This window comes from Chelon labrosus, assembly GCF_963514085.1.
Source record: "Chelon labrosus genome assembly, chromosome: 14".
In the NCBI taxonomy this organism is placed as follows: domain Eukaryota; kingdom Metazoa; phylum Chordata; class Actinopteri; order Mugiliformes; family Mugilidae; genus Chelon; species Chelon labrosus.
Window position 1 is genome coordinate 1,962,603 of NC_140347.1, and position 20,407 is coordinate 1,983,009.

A 20,407-nucleotide genomic window follows, 5' to 3' on the forward strand; every position below is an offset into this window, starting at 1 on the left:
AAATGGCATGTTATCACCCTTCTTTAAGTTAACGCGTGGGACTAAACAAGGAGATCCTCTCAGTCCACTGCTATTTACAATGTTTCTGGAACCCTTGGCCACTGCCATTAGGGCTGAGAGCAGTATTAAAGGGGTTTTACATGGGGAGGAGGAACACAAAATGTTCCTCTATGCGGATGACATTTTATTGACTATTGAGGATCCTCTAATATCAATCCCCAACATTCTAGCCACAATAGAGTCTTTCTCAAAACTGTCAGGCTATAAAATAAACTGGCAAAAATCTGAATGCATGCCAATATCAAAAGGATGTAATCAATCTATATTAACCAACTTTCAGTTTAAATGGGTCCATACTGGAATGAAGTACTTGGGTATTAAGTTGTGTCCAGACTTGGAAAACATAATTGCTATGAATATGTCACCTTTAATTAAGAAAATTAAGTTGAACTTGGACAAATGGCGGCTGATTAATCTGACTCTATGGGGGAAAATTAGTATCATAAAAATGGTGGTGGCTCCACAATTTAATTACATATCTATGATGATACCAGTAACAATTTCTGATGGAATATTTAAGCAATATAACAAGTTAATTACAGAGTTCATATGGAATGGAAAAAGGCCCAGGATTAGACTAAAGAAACTACTATCTTCACGAGATTGTGGTGGATTGGCACTTCCTAATGTGGAACTGTATAGCATAGCTTTTGAGATGAATAAACTAGCAAGACATTGGGGAACCTACTTATCTGGTCCTGGGTGGATTAAGATGGAGGAGGTGCTTGCATGCCCATATAGTGTTGTTGAGCTATTATCACAGAAAAATACAGAAAACCAGACAATGGGGAGAAACTTAATTCTGCGGCATTCACAATGGGCATGGGCAAGAGCACACAAAATATTGGGTATCTCACAATACAAACAAAGCTATTCCTCAATATGGAATAATCCCTTGGTTTGTATTGCAAAAAAGTCTTTTTCTTGGCAAGCATGGCTGGCGCAAGGCATACGGGTAGTTAAAGATCTGTACAGGGAGCAATTATTTATGTCATTTGAGGACCTTAAAGAACAATTCCACTTAACAGATAGAGGGGATTTTTGCAAGTATTTGCAGCTGAGAAGCAGTGTGGGGTCTGTATTTGGATTGAGAAGAAAGGAGGAAAAAGAAAATGTGATACAGTGTTTCCTTGAGTCTCCACATATTCTGCACTCTGCCTCAGTATTCTATAAGAAGATGTCAAGTATTGAGACCAAGATGTGTGAAGGCTTAAGAATTATATGGCAGAACGATTTTGGTCTGGACATCGATGAGGACTCATGGCAAGATGTTATTTCAAATGTAGGAAGGGCTACAAGAGATGCTAGGAATAAACTCATCCACTATAAAATTGTTCATAGATATTATTTTACTCCTAATAAATTATTTAAAATGGGGTTAACCAAGGACAATAAATGCTGGAAGTGTAACAGGGAAGTGGGTACATTTCTCCATGCTCTGTGGGATTGTCCCTTAATAAAGCCTTTTTGGAAGGCAGTGCTGTAAAAGTTTGAAAGCTGGCTCAGGCAACCCCTGCCAGAATCCCCACAACTGTGCTTGTTGGGGGATACATCTCAAATGCTACCTAACCTTGCTAAGTCAGAAGCTGGTGTAATGGTAACAGGTTTCATGGTAGCAGCTAGAATTATTCTGCGTAAGTGGAAGAGCCCACATAGACCAGAGGTTGCAGAATGGCTCAAACTTATGACAGAGACAGCCGCTTTCGAACTTATGATTGGGAGGGTGCAGAATAATCCAAGCAGAAATAGCCAAGCATGGCTGTATTTTGATTACAGCATTGGTACAAAAGATACTAGTGAAAGTAATGAATAAGTGTATATGGGTATACATTATGTATAGTTGTGATTGTGTGTGTAATGAGGAAAGGGTGCTGCGAGGGTTCATGTGAGCTGCCGTAAGTTTTTTATTATTTTTTTTATTTTATTTTTTTTTTATGTGTATGTATAGGTATGGGATGTTTTGTGACATACCTGTGAATTTTGTGTTTGTGAAATTGTAAAATTAATAAAAACTTTAATGACAAAAAAAAGTTAAGCGACCCCTAGCGGTCGAGTAAATATCAACACTACGGTCACAGTTGTCGTTTTGCATGCACCCAAATTATGACTCTATAGCTGTTAATACGTCACTTTATTAAGTTTTAATATTTTTTCATGCTAGAAAGTAACGGTGTAGATCCCCAATATGTGATCAGTTTAACCAAATAACGCCTGGTTGGAAGTTTGCTCCGATGTTTTCGGAGAAGTGAAGCGCCACCTGTGAACCAGGAGCAGCGAGTCATCTCAGAGACGAACGGCCGGCCTCCTGAGGTGATCCGCCGGTCAACCTCCGTCGTCATCCCGGGGTAGAAAACAAGCCAATTACTTTAAAAATACTACCCACACCCTCAGTGAATGCTAGTAATGCCGTGTTACTCAATGCATTCGTTAAACCTGGTGCATTTTGAACAGTATTATTAATTATGAGATCGGCAGAAAGCCTAGTGACGTAGTTGGACTCATTCCAATCCTGTCTATAGCTGTCCGCCGTGGATTGGCTGCGTTCAGTTTCTGCCCCTCAACCAAGCTACAGCAAAGCTTCATAATATTTTCAAATAAACGACTCAAATGCAGTGTTGTGTGTCATTTCTTAACTTAAAGCAACTATAATCACTGCCATTAGAAGTTCGGCTGTAGTAAATATTTCATGTGTTCAGCAGATAAACCAATCCTAACCCTATCTACTGTTCTATAAAGCCGGAGAACCAAACTGCATTGCTTTTTGGCGTAAATCTATATTGGGCGGTTCTAAACACATCTTAAATAAACTACTTTTTCTTAACATATATCGACTTAAAGCAATGTCATCGCTGGTTCGGCAATACTAGATATTCGATGTAATCAGTATATATATCTTTTTTACAACCCTATTTTAACATACATGTTGGAAAACCGAATAACTACAAATATCACGTGACTTGGTGTCAAGCTACATGTCGCAGCTCAAGGGATTTGTAGTTTCTACAACGATTAGTGATTTCCTTGAATAGGAGGTTATAAATAATAAAATGAATACATAGCGGGGTTTAAGGGTGTGGGAAACACATTTCTTACCAGAATTTAAGCATATAATTGTCAAGTGGGTGAAAAGATACCATTTTGGACAGCGCTCCCACTTTCTGTCTATATCCACTAGGTATAGTCACATAGCTGAGTTCATAAGCTTTCTAGAACACATTGTCCAATGTCTATAGCCCCTTTTGATGCAGAATTACAGCTCTTCAGAACTTCTCAGAAGTCGGGGTTCAAAGGTCAATAGTTCAAAGAAGGAGCCATTTACAATCCCCTAAACTAACATATGTTATTCCCCACGTTGAGACATTTCCAATGATATCTTTATTATAGTCCTACAACAAAGTATGGATTTTCACATTTCATGAACACATCTGTGCCCAGGCTTAGATTCAGAGAGCCTTTTGAGGGCTCAGCCATGAAAATTTTTTTTTTTAAATAATGAGAAAAATCATGTAAGGTAAATCTGGGAGGCGCTATAGAGCCCCTCTGCCCCAAGGTTTTTTTTAAAAAAAAAGTCTTTTATCCCTAATGCCATTGGAATTCTTAACACAACCAAGTGACCAATCCACATGTAGTGACTTGAACTGCCATCCACTGTCTTACTGCATTTATTATTATGTCAATGTAATGCTGTTTGTCTGTATTTGTCAACTTTGGTATTTTAGTACTGTCTTTTGTGTTGGTGAGCAGAAGCCAAATTTCCACCTCCGTGAACAATAAAGTTTTATTCTATTCAAATCTGACAGATTAACAACTGAATTAGTAATTTATATTGTATCTGCTCATTTGTTTTTGCTAATTAATTCCACCAGACATTTTGAACCTGTGTGTAAACTAACATCACAACAGCTATTTGTCAAGGGACTTTGAGTAAATCAGTTACACATACCGTTGTTATGATGTCCAATAGGTCATTCCTGACATCTGTGTGTTTCAATGAAAAAACACCATCTCAACAAAACACTACTGGATACTTGGATGAAGTTGTCTGTTGACCCCTCACCTTTTTTTAGTGAAAACAAACCTATTCAGGCTGCTAATTTATAAACTGTAAACAATCATGAAACTGAATTGAATGGAAATGAACACAGACAGAGACAGGTGGCAGGTATTTTATTTTAAAACATTACCAGACATTAACATTTATCATTCACGTAGCCAGGGTGGTTAGCACTGATGCCTCACAGCGAGAAGGTCGAGAAGTCATATTTACATAGCTGTTATCATGCTAGCTAGCTAGCTTACATTTCAAAAAAATAACTTTTTAATTTAACGTTAGCTCTTATAACGTTAATTATCCCCCGTAGTAATTCTAGATAGTATACTAGAAGGTGAATCAACATTAAAACGAGCTGACAACATGTTATATTGTTCTCAAATGTTAATTAAACATATTTGCTGTACTTACCTTAATTCGTCCAACTATGACATACCGATGTAGTGGATTAATCCCCACAATCCGCAATACTCTCCTGTTACCGGTAGGAGCGCTAGTGCAAGAAAGGAAAACGACCTAGTGGGTCATTTTCCAGGGCATGTACAAATGACCACTGTGGTCGTATAAGTTGGAGGACTTGTTGGTTTGTTCAGAGGTTCAGACATCCCTAGTTTTTATAGCTAAAAGCGAAAACCCACAATTATTACAATACTCTCATTATTTTCAGTTTGTTAGAGACAAAGATATGAGGAGCATAGTAGTTAAGTGCACTTTATGTGCGAAATCAAAAGATCTATCTACGTCGTGAAATAGCACAAGTAATCCAACAAAACATTTAGAGCGGTGCCACGCTAACATTAAGTTAGTGAAAAGAAAGCAAACTGAGGACGAAAGAGACAAAGCAGTTAAAGGTCTGTTTTTAACTAAATTCTGGCTATGATTGTTCCTTGTATTGCGTTACAAGCCATCACTGGGCAAGCACCCCTAAACTTTGTCCCAACACCCTGAAAAATAAGAGTAGAAAAAGAGCTGACGTGTTTTTTCTCTCTCTGGTGCTAATAGTGCAGGTTGTCAATCAACCACTGTCCACAGTTTAATCTTCTGGTTTGTGCATATGTGTTGATGTTAAAGCCAAGGTTTAAGACTAATACTGCCTGTCTACAGACGACATTTACAGCTTTTACAATGATAACAGATGTAAAGGGGTGGGGCTTTGGTACCTTTCTCTTTCTTGATGTCGTCCATCAGTTATATGAAATCTTAAAAATAAAAACTTATTTCGTTTTTTTCCAGCATTCTAATTACCTTACAAAGATTGGGGAATTAAAAAAAATTGTGATTGGATAATATTTTCTTTCTGGTAGTCAGGAGGTTAGCTTGCTAGGGGTTGCTTTTTTGACGTTTATTGACCTTAAGATTGTTTTGCACTGATTGTTCCTACCTCATCTTCTCGTTTAAATGCACTTTCTTTTCTTTATTTTTTAAACAGCGCCTATTACATTCTTCTGTTGTTAGCCTTAAGCCTAGGAGCATAATAAGATACATTTAGAATAAGTATATATATATTTCCAGTTATTTTGGTGAAAGTAACTTAAAAGTAATGCAGTAGTAGTGTAATGCCTTACAATTCAGAGACAGTAATATTATAATGTAACAAATTACTTTGAAATGACAGTAACAAGTAATACATCATGTATTACGTTTTTGAAGTAACTTGCCCAACACTGCTTACCAGCAGGTCCCCATCCAGCTCTCTTGCCCAGTCTTGTTTCACTCCGCCCTGGACCATGCGGGTCCTGCTGGTGCTAGTGCTAGTGGTTGTTCCAGCTCTACTGAAAGCTCCAGTTTTAACTCTGCAAACAACTTTTTTATCCCTGTTAGAATTTCTGAGAGGCAGTGTGTAATTTCAAAAGTACGCTCTCCCCACAGGTCCAGCCTTGTTGCAGTTAACATCACCTCTCCAGCCCCCGTCACAAACTCAGCCCACTTCTGCTTACTTAATGTAAGATCTCTCTCCAACAAGTCTTTTATCTGCCAGGATTTTATTGCCACACACAATATTGATTTCTTTCTCATCACTGAGTCATGGCTAAATCCTGATGACTGTGCCCCCCTCATTGAATCATCCCCCCCGACTACTCATTTTTCCACCAGCCTAGGGTGACAGGCAGAGGAGGGGGGCTCACTGTTATCCATAGAAGTGCGTTCAACTGCCCCCCCATCTCACTGGGCTCCTTCTCCAGCTTTGAGTGTCTCAGCTTCTTTTTAAATAATTCACTGCCAATTTTATGTGTCTTAATCTACAGGCCTCCAAATACACTGCTGTTTTTTTTTTACAGGAATTTTCGGATCTTTTATCTCTCATTATGTCACAATACAACAGAGTTCTGATTTTAGGGGATTTTAACATTCACATCTGCTGTCCATCTGCCTCCTCGTTCACCTCTGATTTTATTACGCTCATAAACTCTTTTAATTTGACTCAATCTGTAAAGCAACCAAGCCATGTTAAAGGTCACACCCTGGAACTTGTCCTCTCCTGTGGGTTCTGTCTGGATGATATTTTTCTGACTGACTTTGTGGCCTCTGATCACAACGCAGTTCTCTTCCAGGTTCCTCACCTCTCTCCAGTCCCTAAACCCACCTCATATATCCGCTCTCGCCCCCTTAGCTCACTCTCTGCTCCAACCTTCTGCCATGCCTTTTCTTCAATGCGTGGTAACCATCTACAACCCCCTCTCTCTGTGGGTAAACTGGTCAGTGATTTCAGTCACTCCTGCACTACTATTATTAGATTCTATTGCACCCGTAAGATATAAAAAGAAGACTCCCTCTTCATGCCCATGGTTGAGTGAAGATCTCAAGCTTTTAAAGAGACAGTGCAGGAAGGCAGAGCGGAAATGGAAACAGGACAAGCATAGTGGCTCCCTCGTTTCCCTTAAAGGTCTCATGTCCTCGTACCAGCGTGCTGTCAAAGTGGCTAGAAACTCATACTTCGCCAACTTGATTGCCAGTCAGGGCCATAATCCCAGGGTACTTTTTAAAACCATTTAATCTGTGACTCGACCTGCACCCAGCCAGTTCCCTGATCCCTCCCCAGAGATATGTGAGGAATTTCTTCATCATTTTGTAAATAAGGTTGCACAGATCCGAGAGCAGTTTGGCACCGTTTTTAGAGAAGCTGACACAGTCTCTTATCTCCACTCTCCTTTAACTAATTTTAACGAAATCTCCTTGTCCTCTCTGGAGCGCATAGTTACAGCATCGAGATCTTCCACCTGCCTCTCAGACTGTTTGCCCACCTGGTTTTTAAAATATGTGTTTCAGACGGTTGGTCCCGATGTTTTAGCCATTGTTAATCTATCTCTGTCAACTGGCACTTTTCAATCCTGTTTTAAACATGCCCTGGTCTATCCACTTTTAAAAAGGCCCACTTTGGACGCCTCACTTTCAAACAATTTTAGACCGATCTCCAAGTTGCCATTTTTATCAAAGGTTTTAGAAAAAGTCAACTCTACACAGCTGATTGCCTTTTTAGATAATAATGGCTTGCTTGAAAAGTTCCAATCAGGCTTTCGCTCGCAGCACAGGACTGAGACTGCTCTTATTGAGGTCACAAATGACCTGTTGCTTGCAGCTGACTCGGGGCTCTGTTCCATCTTAATTTTACTTGACCTCAGATCAGCCTTTGATACGGTGGACCATGATATTTTAATTAGCCGTCTGGAACACTTTATTGGCATCAGTGGTGTGGCACTGGACTGGTTCAAGTCCTATTTACCAAACAGTTCCTTCTCAGTGACTCTTGGTGATGCTCCCCTGTCTTGTGGGGTCCCCCAGGGGTCAATTTTGGGGCCCCTGCTTTTTTATATTGACATGCTACCCTAAACTTTCATTTATATGCGGATGACACCCAGTTATATGTTCCACTAAAACCTGGCTCTTCAGATGTTTCCCACACTCTTTCATGCCTGACAGATATAAAAACATGGATGTCCAACAACTTTCTCCAGCTGAATGAATCAAAAACAGAGGTCATCCTTTTCACTCCATCTAGCTCCAGCACCTGTATTCCCGACAGTCTCCCCTCTACCCTTTGTATCCAGAAAGAGGCTCGCAACCTTGGTGTCATTTTCGACTCAGAGCTATCATTTGAGTCACAGGTAACCAAGGTAGTACAATCCTGTTTTGGGCAGCTGAGACAGCTAGCAAGAATCCGTTCTTTCCTCTCTTCTGCAGACTTGGAGAAGGTTGTCCATGCTTTTATATCTTCAAGACTTGACTACTGTAATGCTCTGTATGCTGGGATCAGCAAGGGAAACATCCGTAGACTGCAACTCATTCAAAATGCAGCTGCCAGGCTTTTAACAGGTACTAAGAGAAGTGACCACATATCGCCAACCCTCGCCACTCTCCTCTGGCTGCCTGTGAGTTTTAGGGCCCGTCCACACGGAGACACTTTTTGGTTTAAACGCAGATGTTTTGCATCGTTTTGGCCGATCGTCCACACGAATCCTGTAAACGCACTGCCCCAAAATGCACTTTTCTGAAACCTGGTCCCAGGGTGGAAAAATTCGCAAACGCAGCTCTTGCGTTTTCGTGTGGACGGGGAAAAACGCATATGTGCGTTTCGATGATGTCATCGCCACACCCCTCGAGCAGCCTTCCACCTCTTATATCCCACGAGACGTCTCATAACAACATCAACAACAATGGCGGACTACATGCTCGTGTTCCTGCTGGAGATTAGGGTTATAGGGCAAAATATCATGCTCCTGTGCCACCACGCTGAGCAAAAAAGGCTGATGGACAACCACATAGTAAGCAACATTTTGTAAACAGCACTCAAGCTTTATGCGCATGCTCCGCCTCTTCCTCTACATTTTTGGTGAATTTCTGAAACTGAAACAGCGCCACTTATAGGCCTGGAATATGAAGTAGCGTTTTCAGTCTGTTGAAACGGATCCGTGTGGACGCAGATATTCTTGAAACGATGCCAGGGAAAGTGGAGGGGGAAAAGATCGTTTTGGTACGTGTGGACGGGGCCTTAGAATTGATTTTAAGATTTTACTACTTGTTTTTAATGCCCTGAATGGTCAGGCTCCTGCCTACATCCATGACCTGCTTTTACCATATGAGCCTGACCGCTGCCTGAGATCCGCCGGCGCAGCCTTGCTTACGGTCCCGAGGTCCCGTCTTGTCACTAAAGGTGACCGGGCCTTTGCTGTCCGAGCTCCACAGCTGTGGAACTCCCTGCCCGGTGATCTCAGGCAGGCGAGCTCAGTGGCTTCTTTTAAATCTCTTCTTAAAACTCACTTTTATTGATTGGCCTTCTCTTAATTTTGTTTTATTATTGTTGTATGATTACTTTGCTGTGGGTGGGTGATTTTAAATTTGAAGTCCAATTTTATTTCTCTTGGTGGTTTTATTATGTTGTTACCTGGAAATTGTATTTGACCTGTTTTATTTCTGTTGTTGTTGTACAGCACCTTGTAACTTGTTTTTGAAAGGTGCTATATAATTTAAGTTATTATTATTATTATTATTATGAAGTGGCAAACTGTAAATGGATCATGAAGCCCTCTGAGAAGACTTCACAAATAACTGTAACACAGCTGCTGGGTGGAAGTAGTCAAGTCAAGTCAAGTCAAGTCAACTTTATTGTCAATCAAACCATGCAACAGTACATTACACAGCAGACTGAAATTGCGTTTCTCCCATACTCCAATGTGCAATATTAAAACAGGATATGACACATACTAAAAACAGGATATGACACATACTAAAAACAGGATATGACACATACTATTAGACTAAACGTAGTGCAAATAGATATGTAACAGATAGACAGATGACAGACAGTGAGCTTACAGTTACCAGATTATCCTACTGTTCCAGAATATGGTCATGTTGAGGTATTTTACAGTAGTGTAATACAGGTGCAATATGGCAAAGTGCAAAGTGCAGAGTAGCAGCATGGAGATAGATAAGTATTGTAAGCTTGTTACATTCTAGTGCAAGTGATAATGGCATATGTGCATAAGAGTATTTTGCAAACATTGGTTTTGCCTTTTCACAGTTCCACAGATCTTTGTGTGTGTGGGTTGTGGGGTGGGATTTTTAGTCCAGTTTTCATGAGTGAGTTGAGCAGCCTGATGGCTTGTGGGAGAAAGCTATTGCTGAGTCTGGTAGTCTTGCAACGCATACTGCTGTAGCGTTTGCCAGATGGTAGGAGAGTGAACAGTTTGTGTGTGGGATGGGTGGGGTCTTTAATGATGTTGGTGGCTCTTTTGTGGCAGCGGGATGGGTATATGTCCTGGATGGATGGTTGGGCTGATCTGGTGATCTTCTCAGCTGACCTCACCACCCTCTGTAGAGCTTTCTGGTCAGCAGCAGAGCAGCTACCATACCAAACTGAGAGACTGCTGGTGAGGATGCTCTCAATGGCACCTCTGTAAAAGGTGGTGAGTGCCATTGGGGGGAGGTTGGCTCTTCTCATCCTGCGTAGGAAGTGAAGGCGTTGCTGTGCTTTCTTGACCAGGGAAGTGGTGTTGGTAGACCAAGACAGGTCATCAGTGATGTGCACCCCCAAGAACTTGGTGCTTTTCACTGATTCTACAGCGCTGCCTTTGATGGTGAGGGGTGTGTGTGGCTTGTGATTTCTCCTGAAGTCCACAGTTATTTCCTTTGTTTTATTGACATTGAGATGTAAATTGTTGGTGTCACACCAGTTGATGAGTTGGTGTACCTCATCTCTGTAGGCTGAGTCGTCGTCGTCGCCGATGAGGCCCACCACTGTTGTGTCATCTGCAAACTTGATGATGTGGTTTGAATTATATCTGGCACAACAGTCATGAGTCATCAGCGTGAACAGCAGAGGACTCAACACACATCCTTGAGGGACCCCAGTGTTCATGATGATGGTCTGTGAAGAGTTATTGCCAACTCTTACTGTCTGTGGTCTGTTGGTGAGAAAGTCTAGTAGCCAGTTGCAAAGTGGGGTGCTGATGCCTACAGCACTGAGTTTTTCCACCAGGTGTTGTGGGATGACTGTATTGAAGGCAGAGCTGAAGTCGATGAACAGCATCCGCACACAGCTGTTTTTGTTCTCCAGATGAGCCAGACTGAGGTGAAGTGCTGTTGCTATGGCATCATCAGTGGAACGCTTGGGACGGTATGCAAACTGGAGAGGGTCAAATGTGGCAGGTAAGATGGATGTCATGTGAGCCTTGACCAGCCTTTCAAAGCACTTCATCATGATGGGCGTGAGTGCTATAGGCCGGTAGTCATTCAGTGTTGTGGCTGGTGATTTCTTTGGTAGCGGTATGATAGTAGTGGCTTTGAAGCATTCTGGTATGATGGCTTTGCTCAGAGAGATGTTGAAGATATCTGTGAGAACATCTGTAAGTGAGTTAGCACAGTCTCTAAGCACACGCCCAGGTATATTGTCAGGACCAGCAGCCTTCCTGGGGTTGACCTTTTGAAGGGTCCTCCGCACATCAGCAGGGTCAAGTTGAAGTGTTGCATCGTCCGAGCAGTGTAGGGCTTTTGTTGGAGTGGTGTTGTTGTTTTCCTCAAACGGCTGAAGAATAAATTGAGTGAGTTTAGGAAGTCTGTGCTGTCCTCACACGGTGGGGGTGTAGGCTTGTAGCCTGTTACTGACTGGATGCCTTGCCATAGGCGTCTGGGGTCTTTTGTGTCAGTGAAGTGTGACTGGATTTTATGTCCATAGGCACGCTTTGCTGCTCTCAGGCCCCGGTTCAAGTTGGCCCTGGCAGTTCTGAGGGCCTCTTTGTCTCCAGACTTGAAAGCCGCATTCCGTGCTTTAAGGAGCTCACATACCTCCCTGGTGAACCATGGTTTGTTGTTTGCCCTTGTAGTGATGTGTTTTATGACGGTCACATCTTCCATGCATTTGGATATGTATCCCGTCACAGACTCAGTGTACTCCGTTATGTTGACATGCTGGTTGGAAGTGGCAGCCTCCCTAAAAACAGTCCAATCTGTGCAGTCAAAACAGTCTTGGAGTGCTGAGGTAGCCCCCTCTGGCCAGGTTCTGATCTGTTTCACAGATGCTTTGTTCCTCACTAACAGTGGTCTGTAAAATGGCATTAGCATAACAGAAAGATGGTCCGAGTTACCCAGGTGGGGGTGGGGAATAGCTCTGTATGCCTGTTTGATGTTTGAGTAGACCTGGTCGAGAATGTTTTCTCCCCTGGTTGCAAAGTCCACATATTTATGAAAGTGTGGGAGTACTGACTTCAGTTTGTTCTGATTGAAATCGCCAGCGATTATACAGGCAGAGTCCGGGTTTGAGTCCTGCATTGAGCTCACAGATTGATACAATGTAGAAAGTGCGTCTTTTGTGTTCGCACTGGGCGGTATGTACACGGCTGTAATAGACACGGCTGAGAATTCTCTTGGTAAGTATACTGGACGGCATTTGACTGTTAAAAATTCTATGTCTTTGGAACAGTGACTTGAGATGACTTTAACATTAGTGCACCAGTTGTTATTGATGTAGATTGCCACTCCACCACCTCGTAGCTTACCAGTGAGCTCGTGACTTCTGTCCGCCCTGAATGTTGTTAGTCCGTCCACCTGAATGGCGTTGTCTGGAACGGTGTGGTTAAGCCACGTCTCGGTGAGGACGATGGCGCTGCAATCTTTCACCTTTCTTTGTGTAATTAGGTCCAATCTGAGGTAGTCCATTTTGTTTTCCAGCGAACGAACGTTGGAAAGCAGAATCGAAGGAAGTGCAGGTCTGTACGGTTTGGCTTTTAGTCTTGCGCTGATGCCCGCTCGACTGCCTCGTTTGCTGGGTCTAGCACACCGCTTGCGACGTATGCTAGGTCTCTCCCACCGCTTGCGTCGCCTCCAGCGTCGGCCGGTGTAGGGAGGGGAGTCCGCTGCTGGGTCTTGCTGATGTAGGATGCCCAGCTCGTCGAGTGCTTTGTGTTCCAAAGCAAACATAACTCCAGAAAGATCGCTTGAAAAGTTCGAGTTTCGTAGTCCAAGTAGTCGGTTTCTGTTGTAAACTATTCTCGTACAAGACTGAGACGATTCAGACGACACATTTAACAAAAAACGCACATCGTAACTCGGAGCTGGAGTAGCCGCTGCCGTACAGGGCGCCGCCATGATTGTTTGGTCACAGAAAGTAAACACACGACTAAGATAAAGTTCCTCTGACCTGCAGTACTTGTCACTGAGAGTACTAATTAGATCAACACAAATTCTAAAGAAGAAGAAAGCAGTGTTTAATTTGAAGCCCAGAGATCTCTGTGGAATGATTCTAGTATATTTTATTTTCTGAAGATCCTTAGATGTGTTTTACTTCACAATGACTTAGCTTCTTGTCAAGTTGCTATCAGTGCTTAAAAATCACAGATTAGCTAAATAAACTTTATTTCATGCACTGTAATGTAATGTGAACTGATTTAAAAGTAAAACCTTTGATTTAACAGAAACTATAAGTAGATTAGAAACTGTATATCTCTGTAAACTGGAGAACTGTCGTTGACCAACCCAGTAACAAGAAAAAACAGAAAAAGTACTCAATATCAAATGAATGAACTGAGTCAGTGAATGAGTCACAGTAACTAAATGGAGACTGTATTTTGATGATGAAGAATATGCCACATGATTTAAATGTTGTAAATAAAAACAGAACATTATCTAATTAGTTTATTTTTTTCTGGAGTGAAAATGTTGGTTCAGATAACTAACCAACATCAGCTCTCATCATAGCAAACAGTGGATACATGCAAACTTCCAGAGAGTTGAGTGCAACTTTGTATTCACCAACAAGAGTTTTGATCCTGATAAATGAAAAGAGATTTAACTGAATACAGGGAAACACAATCACACAGTTACACAAGGTAAAATGATCAAGTGTTCCTCCTTGTGGCGTTGAGTGATAGTTATTAGTCGGACCCGTTTCAGTGACGGACCAGTTCGGACACAACGTGGAAATCCTCTACGAGTCTGCTACATCTGGGAGCATGGGTAACTCTTTGTCTGTAAGTAAATACATGTCAATATTGTGGTTTAGCGTGATGTACATGTTTACTTTAGGTAATGTGTTTTGTTACATTTGTGATTGTGTCGGGTTTCTCAAGTTACACTCACGGTTGAAGCCTTTTGTTGTGCCGATGTACTGTTTAATCTGTTCACTAAGGAACTTTGGACTACGCCGGTTCATTAGTGGATGTGTTCATATTTATTGAGTAATATAGATAGCGTGTATATCAGTGTGTTTGGTGATAATATGGATGTTTAATTTCTATGCATTAAGAGCGTCTGTAGTTTTATAGTGTAAAAGACACGAGAGATGTTATACTTTGTAATGTTTATTTTGTGTTTATTCTTTCAGTCTTACAAACTTGTATGGAGAAAACTTTAAGAAATAAAACTGAGGAAGAAAAGAGAACAAAAGATAACCTCAATCCTCAACAAGAATGTCAAGAGTTTTCCTTCTACATGCTGTTATCTGTTTAGCTGTACAAAGCTGACATGGTCAGAATATCAAGGGTTATTAGATAGCAGTGTAGTAGTGCAGCAGAATAATGGATTCAGTATTAAAATGGATACGTCAGCAATCTGACATAACAAGTAATACTGTTTGTACTTCAGGATACGTGTAGACCCATTTCAGACATGAGACCTCTCAGTTTGATCTTCATGTGTCCAGGATTATCCAGATAGAAGTGATCATCAAAGTCAGTCCAGTTCTTCCAGGAGTTCAGTGGTTAGGAGATCATTTCACTACTTCTAAGACCAAACATATTCTGACATCAAATCACAATCAGTGATTCAACTGTAAACCAAAGAGAAACATCATCCACCATCAACATTTAAAGCTCAGAGTTGAAGCTGCTGTCACTTCAAAGACTCTCCTTCCTACAGAGAACACAGAGACACTGAGGAACCAGGTGATGACCAGAATCTAAATCCAGGACAGAGAGGTTGAGTGAATGTGGTGTTGAAGGTGTAGAGGTGGATCAGTTTGTCAGAGGAGACTCTGTAGAAGGACAGAGTTCCAGCAGGACAGTCCACATACACTGATACTCTGTTAGAAACAGAGGAGGAGGAGATGGATGTTATTCTGTTATTGTGACAGACAGAGTAACCATGATGATCAGAGCAGAACAGACTCCAGGACTGATCATTAAATCCAAACCAGCTGTCCTTCATGTATCCTTTCCTTCTGATTCCTCTGTAACTCACTGATATATCAACATCTCCTCTCCACTCAACCTCCCAGTAACAGCGACCAGTCAGAACATTTCTACACAGCAGCTGATAACAGTCAAATCTGTCTGGATGATCAGGATATGGCTGCTCCTCCTCCACATGTGTCACCTTCCTGTTGTTGTCAGACAGTTTGAGGTTTGTGTTGACTGAGTTTGTGTCCACTTCAAGTTGACAGAAATCTGATGGAGAGAAAAAGACACAACACAGCTGCAGTTTATCATCTGACACATCTGATGGATTTCTTCTTTCTTTCCTCACTGATCAGTCAGAGGTGAGAGGCAGAAGGAGACTTCAGCAGCAGCTGGCCCTGGTAGCCATGACAACCGGACCCTAACGAGCTGACACAGGCAGCAGAAGAGGAGCCAAAACATTATGACCCCTCCACCCATTACAGAGCGCCAAAACATTATGACCCCTCCACCCATTACAGAGCGCCAAAACATTAGGACCCCTCCACCCATTACAGAGCGCCAAAACATTATGACCCCTCGACCCATTACAGAGCGCCAAAACATTAGGACCCCTCCACCCATTACAGAGCGCCAAAACATTATGACCCCTCCACCCATTACAGAGCGCCAAAACATTATGACCCCTCCACCCATTACAGAGCGCCAAAACATTAGGACCCCTCCACCCATTACAGAGCGCCAAAACATTATGACCCCTCAACTCCTAACAGAACATCCGTGTTTCCTTCACTTTATCAGGTCAGTGAGTTTCTAGAATTATTTATATGTGAAGTGTTTGTGTCCAACATAGATGAACTGTTAATAGAAGTTAACTACTAGCCGACCAATGAATTAGCCTTCAGCTAGCCTTCCAGCATAGCTCCGGTATGTTAGCGAGCTAACCCGCGGGGCTAAGCGGCCCAACACCTGAGGCTAGCGGGAGTTTGTCACAGTCATCACCACGCACACTTTAAACTGGACGGCAGCATCATCGGCACAGTCAGTTTCCACAGGAAGTTTCTAGTTATTATTACTATTGGAGTTTATTTATTTAGTTTTGCAAATCATTCTTGCAGCTGTTCTTCATGTAAATTAAACAATATTACTTCTTATTGAAAAACAGGAAGGTGCTTTTGATGGTGGTATAATATTAAATATAGATCCATTTAAGGGGCCTTTATTTTGAAAATCCAAATCAGAATATCCTGATATTTCCTGGGTGACATCCTGAGAGTGTCTACTATCAGGGGTAAAGTGGAATCAGTCTGTGGAAACAGACAGTTTTCTTTAAATGTTAGATTTGATTTGAATATTATTGATTCATTTGACACATACTCATATTTACATTAATATTCTGCTCCTGTCTACATGATCTTGAAACACCAATAAAAGGAAACTGCCTGTTTCCACAGACTCATTCCACTTCAAACTGAGAGGACACAACCCCAGGAAATAGCAGGTTAGTCTGATGTTGAAGTCAGAGGCCTCAGCCACGCCTCTGCTTCCTGAGGACGCTAAGAAGAGCAAGTGGCCCTCCACACTTGTAAACAATCTTCTACCAAGGTACCATTGAGAGGATTCTGTTGAGCAGCATCACTGCAATCATCTGGTTTGGAAACGGTGCAGTTCTTGATGTAAAGACAAGGCAGAGAGTGGTGCGTACAGCCCAGTATCACGTTCTGCCCTTCAGGACATCTACACGTGCACCTGGGATGGAAATAAGCAGCACCCATAACACAAACACACACAAGGGTGCACTGGTAAAGGAACAGGCTCAGACAGTTACAGCTGTGGCTCTAGCAAACCTCAGTCAATACTGAAAAGTAATATCATCAAGTATACGTGGATTTCTTGGCAACGTCACAAGTGTTTGCGCGCAGACAGGGGGCAGAAAGACGTGTTTTCAGAGAGTGTTGATAACGGAGGAGGACTGAATCTTTGTGTGTTTCGTTTAGTAGTAGTAGTAGTAGTAGTAGTAGTAGTAGTACAGTCAAAATGCCAAGGAGTTGTTGTGTGGTTGGCTGCACTAAAAGAGCCAGTGATGAGTGCCAGATGTTTAATATTCCATGCTCGTCCATGTTCACGTTCATTCATGTTAAAGTTTAACAAAGTTGTAAACAAAAGACGTTGCCTTCAGTAAATCTGTTCGTAGCAGGCTAGCAGCTAGCGCTAGCTAACTGATATCACGTTTGCAAGTGCTAATGTTGTTATAGCATGCCGGTTGGATCATTACTTCGGAGATATCCCCTTTCAACTTAACTACAGGTTGTATTTTAATACTTAAAACAACATATCTTAGCATAGCCTGCAGGTCAACATATCTTAGCACAGCCTGCACGTCAACATATCTTAGCATAGCCTGCACGTCAACGTATCTTAGCACAGCCTGCACGTCAACATATCTTAGCATAGCCTGCACGTCAACATATCTTAGCATAGCCCGCAGGTCAACGTATCTTAGCATAGCCCGCACGTCAACGTATCTTAGCATAGCCCGCACGTCAACGTATCTTAGCATAGCCCGCACGTCAACGTATCTTAGCATAGCCCGCACGTCAACGTGTCTTAGCATAGCCCGCACGTCAACATGTCTTAGCATAGCCCGCACGTCAACGTATCTTGGCATAGCCCGCACGTCAACGTATCTTGGCATAGCCCGCACGTCAACGTATCTTAGCATAGCCCGCACGTCAACGTATCTTAGCATAGCCCGCACGTCAACGTATCTTAGCATAGCCCGCACGTCAACGTATCTTAGCATAGCCCGCACGTCAACGTATCTTAGCATAGCCCGCACGTCAACATATCTTAGCATAGCCCGCACGTCAACGTATCTTAGCATAGCCCGCACGTCAACATATCTTAGCATAGCCCGCACATCAACGTATCTTAGCATAGCCCGCACGTCAACATGTCTTAGCATAGCCTGCACGTCGTCAATATATCTTAGCATAGCCTGCACGTCGTCAATATATCTTAGCATAGCCTGCACGTCAACAACGTATCTTAGCATAGCCTGCACGTCAACAACGTATCTTAGCATAGCCTGCACGTCAACATATCTTAGCATAGCCTGCACGTCAACATATCTTAGCATAGCCTGCAGGTCAACATATCTTAGCATAGCCTGCACGTCAACATATCTTAGCAAAGCCTGCAGGTCAACATATCTTAGCATAGCCTGCACGTCAACATATCTTAGCATAGCCTGCAGGTCAACATATCTTAGCATAGCCTGCAGGTCAACATATCTTAGCATAGCCTGCAGGTCAACATATCTTAGCATAGCCTGCACGTCAACATATGTTAGCATAGCCTGCAGGTCAACGTATCTTAGCATAGCCTGCACGTCAACATATCTTAGCATAGCCTGCACGTCAAATGACAAAGAGCTCGAAATCTCCAAAAAGGTAAATTCAGCTAAATGTTCCAGATATCTGATCCAGCCAGGAAAGCTCTGTGACTAAAGAAAAACGAAGGGTTCTTAACTTTAATTTAAAAGTAAAATCGGGCTGTCCGATTGATGCCGCTGTTAAAATTGGCTACGTTTTACATTACCCGCCTAACATGATAATTATAGCCGTACATATACAGTGATGTTTGTAAACAGGAAACCCGTGTATATCCCAGTTAGTAATTAGCATTAGTCTAAAAAGAGAAATATAATACCCAAAATACTAGACATATCAACAAAACATAAACACATGTCAAGCTTATTTAAAAACCTCTAAAGCATAAATACTCATTCACAGTACCTGGAAAGTGCAGATGTAAATGTCTTATTCTCCCGCGGTTTCACTAACAATGGGGCTCAGAGCTCCCCCTCCCGTGACGGTATCAACGATGAACCGAGCTAGTTCCCGCCTCCTCGGCACGAGCTGAACGATAAATCTAATACAGCAAGAGAGGCGGGACTTAAGACGAGAACAGCCAATCATCAGCCGCTCACACTCAAAGCCGGTGTCAGTTTGAAGCAGCAACGGGAGGGAGGGGGGAGGAGTCAGCGGCAGCGAGCGCAGACCAGGCGGCAACCTCCGGGTCTGAAAATTGAAGCCAATGCGGAAGTGCAAAAAACTGCAGTTCATCGAGTGACCGCTTGAGGCTGGCTCCAAAAGGGAGCAAATCCCCATTGACCCCCATGTTAAAATGCCCAACTTTACAGCAATATTAAACATGTTTACAGCCTGGTACAAAAGACGGTTTTAGTCTCAATGCCTTATTTCACTATTCGTGACAACTGTACGGGGGGTGAATTTTTTTCTAACGTGTTCGTTTATTTTTTATTAAGGTTTAAAATTCTGCATTATTAAGGGCGTTCCCGCCTTGAGTGACAGGTGACGTATGGGCCGGTCCCTTGGCGGTAGCTGCTAGCTTTGGTCTCTCCGCTAGTCTCCAGTTAGCTAATTAGTGTCACGACCATCCGGCCGTGCTTGTAGTCAGTTTTGGAAAATAGTACACACAAATACCACTGACAAACCGAATAAACAATGGCTTGTTGTTCGGTTAATTGTTCTAACAGACCTTCAAAGAAATCTGCTCTTCAGTTTTTTCGGTGAGTGAAACACTAGTTTTATTCTAAATAAGTTCGCACTAATTAGCAAGCATTGGTGTTTGCGCTTAACAAAACAAGCGAGTTAGCTCAGCTTGTTAGCTAGCTCGTTAACCAGCTAATGCGACGTTAACGGGAGCACATTGTTGGTTGTTACGGTCATTAAACCGACTTGTATAGAAATCAATACGTAATATAGAAGTGTTGGACTTTACGATGATGATACTTTTAAACCTAATGCTTCTGTATGAGGTTGGTAAAAATAGTTCACCTCATAAATTAGCTAACATACATGTAATGTTAATCTTGAACTTGATTTTGTCAATATAACGAATATCTTAAAATCATTAAGAAGTGGCGACCTGTGTGCAATTACAATAAGATTTGTATAACCTAAAATGATTAATGACACCTGAACAGGCCTTTGTTGCTACAGATGTCATATACAGGTTCTCCAGTCTTGGATCTGTCATATTTATATTTTTTTATCCTTATGTCCTCGTGCTTTTTAGTTACTTATATGTTTGTCCAGTGTTCCTGGCCTGCACCAGACAGGTCATGGTATTTCTTTCTGCCACTGTTATTAACCAGTTACCTTTT

At 42.1% G+C, this 20,407-nt stretch overlaps 2 protein-coding genes across 2 annotated transcripts in view; both read right to left on the bottom strand.

Moving 5' to 3' along the window:
- LOC311499376 (protein NLRC3-like) overlaps nt 1-5,840 on the bottom strand; it is a gene marked incomplete at its 5' end in the record, with an annotated part of 41,507 nt that extends 35,667 nt beyond the window's left edge. The window contains one exon of the mRNA XM_084560333.1: nt 5,784-5,840. Within this exon, the coding sequence (XP_084416459.1) occupies nt 5,784-5,840 (57 nt within the window). The remainder of the gene's footprint in view (nt 1-5,783) is intronic.
- An 8,453-nt stretch (nt 5,841-14,293) lies between these two features.
- LOC311499740 (uncharacterized protein) overlaps nt 14,294-20,407 on the bottom strand; it is a 420,449-nt gene continuing 414,335 nt past the window's right edge. Inside the window, exon 18 of the mRNA XM_084560857.1 lies at nt 14,294-15,486. Coding sequence (XP_084416983.1) covers nt 14,954-15,486 — 533 coding nt within the window. The 3' untranslated portion in view covers nt 14,294-14,953. The remainder of the gene's footprint in view (nt 15,487-20,407) is intronic.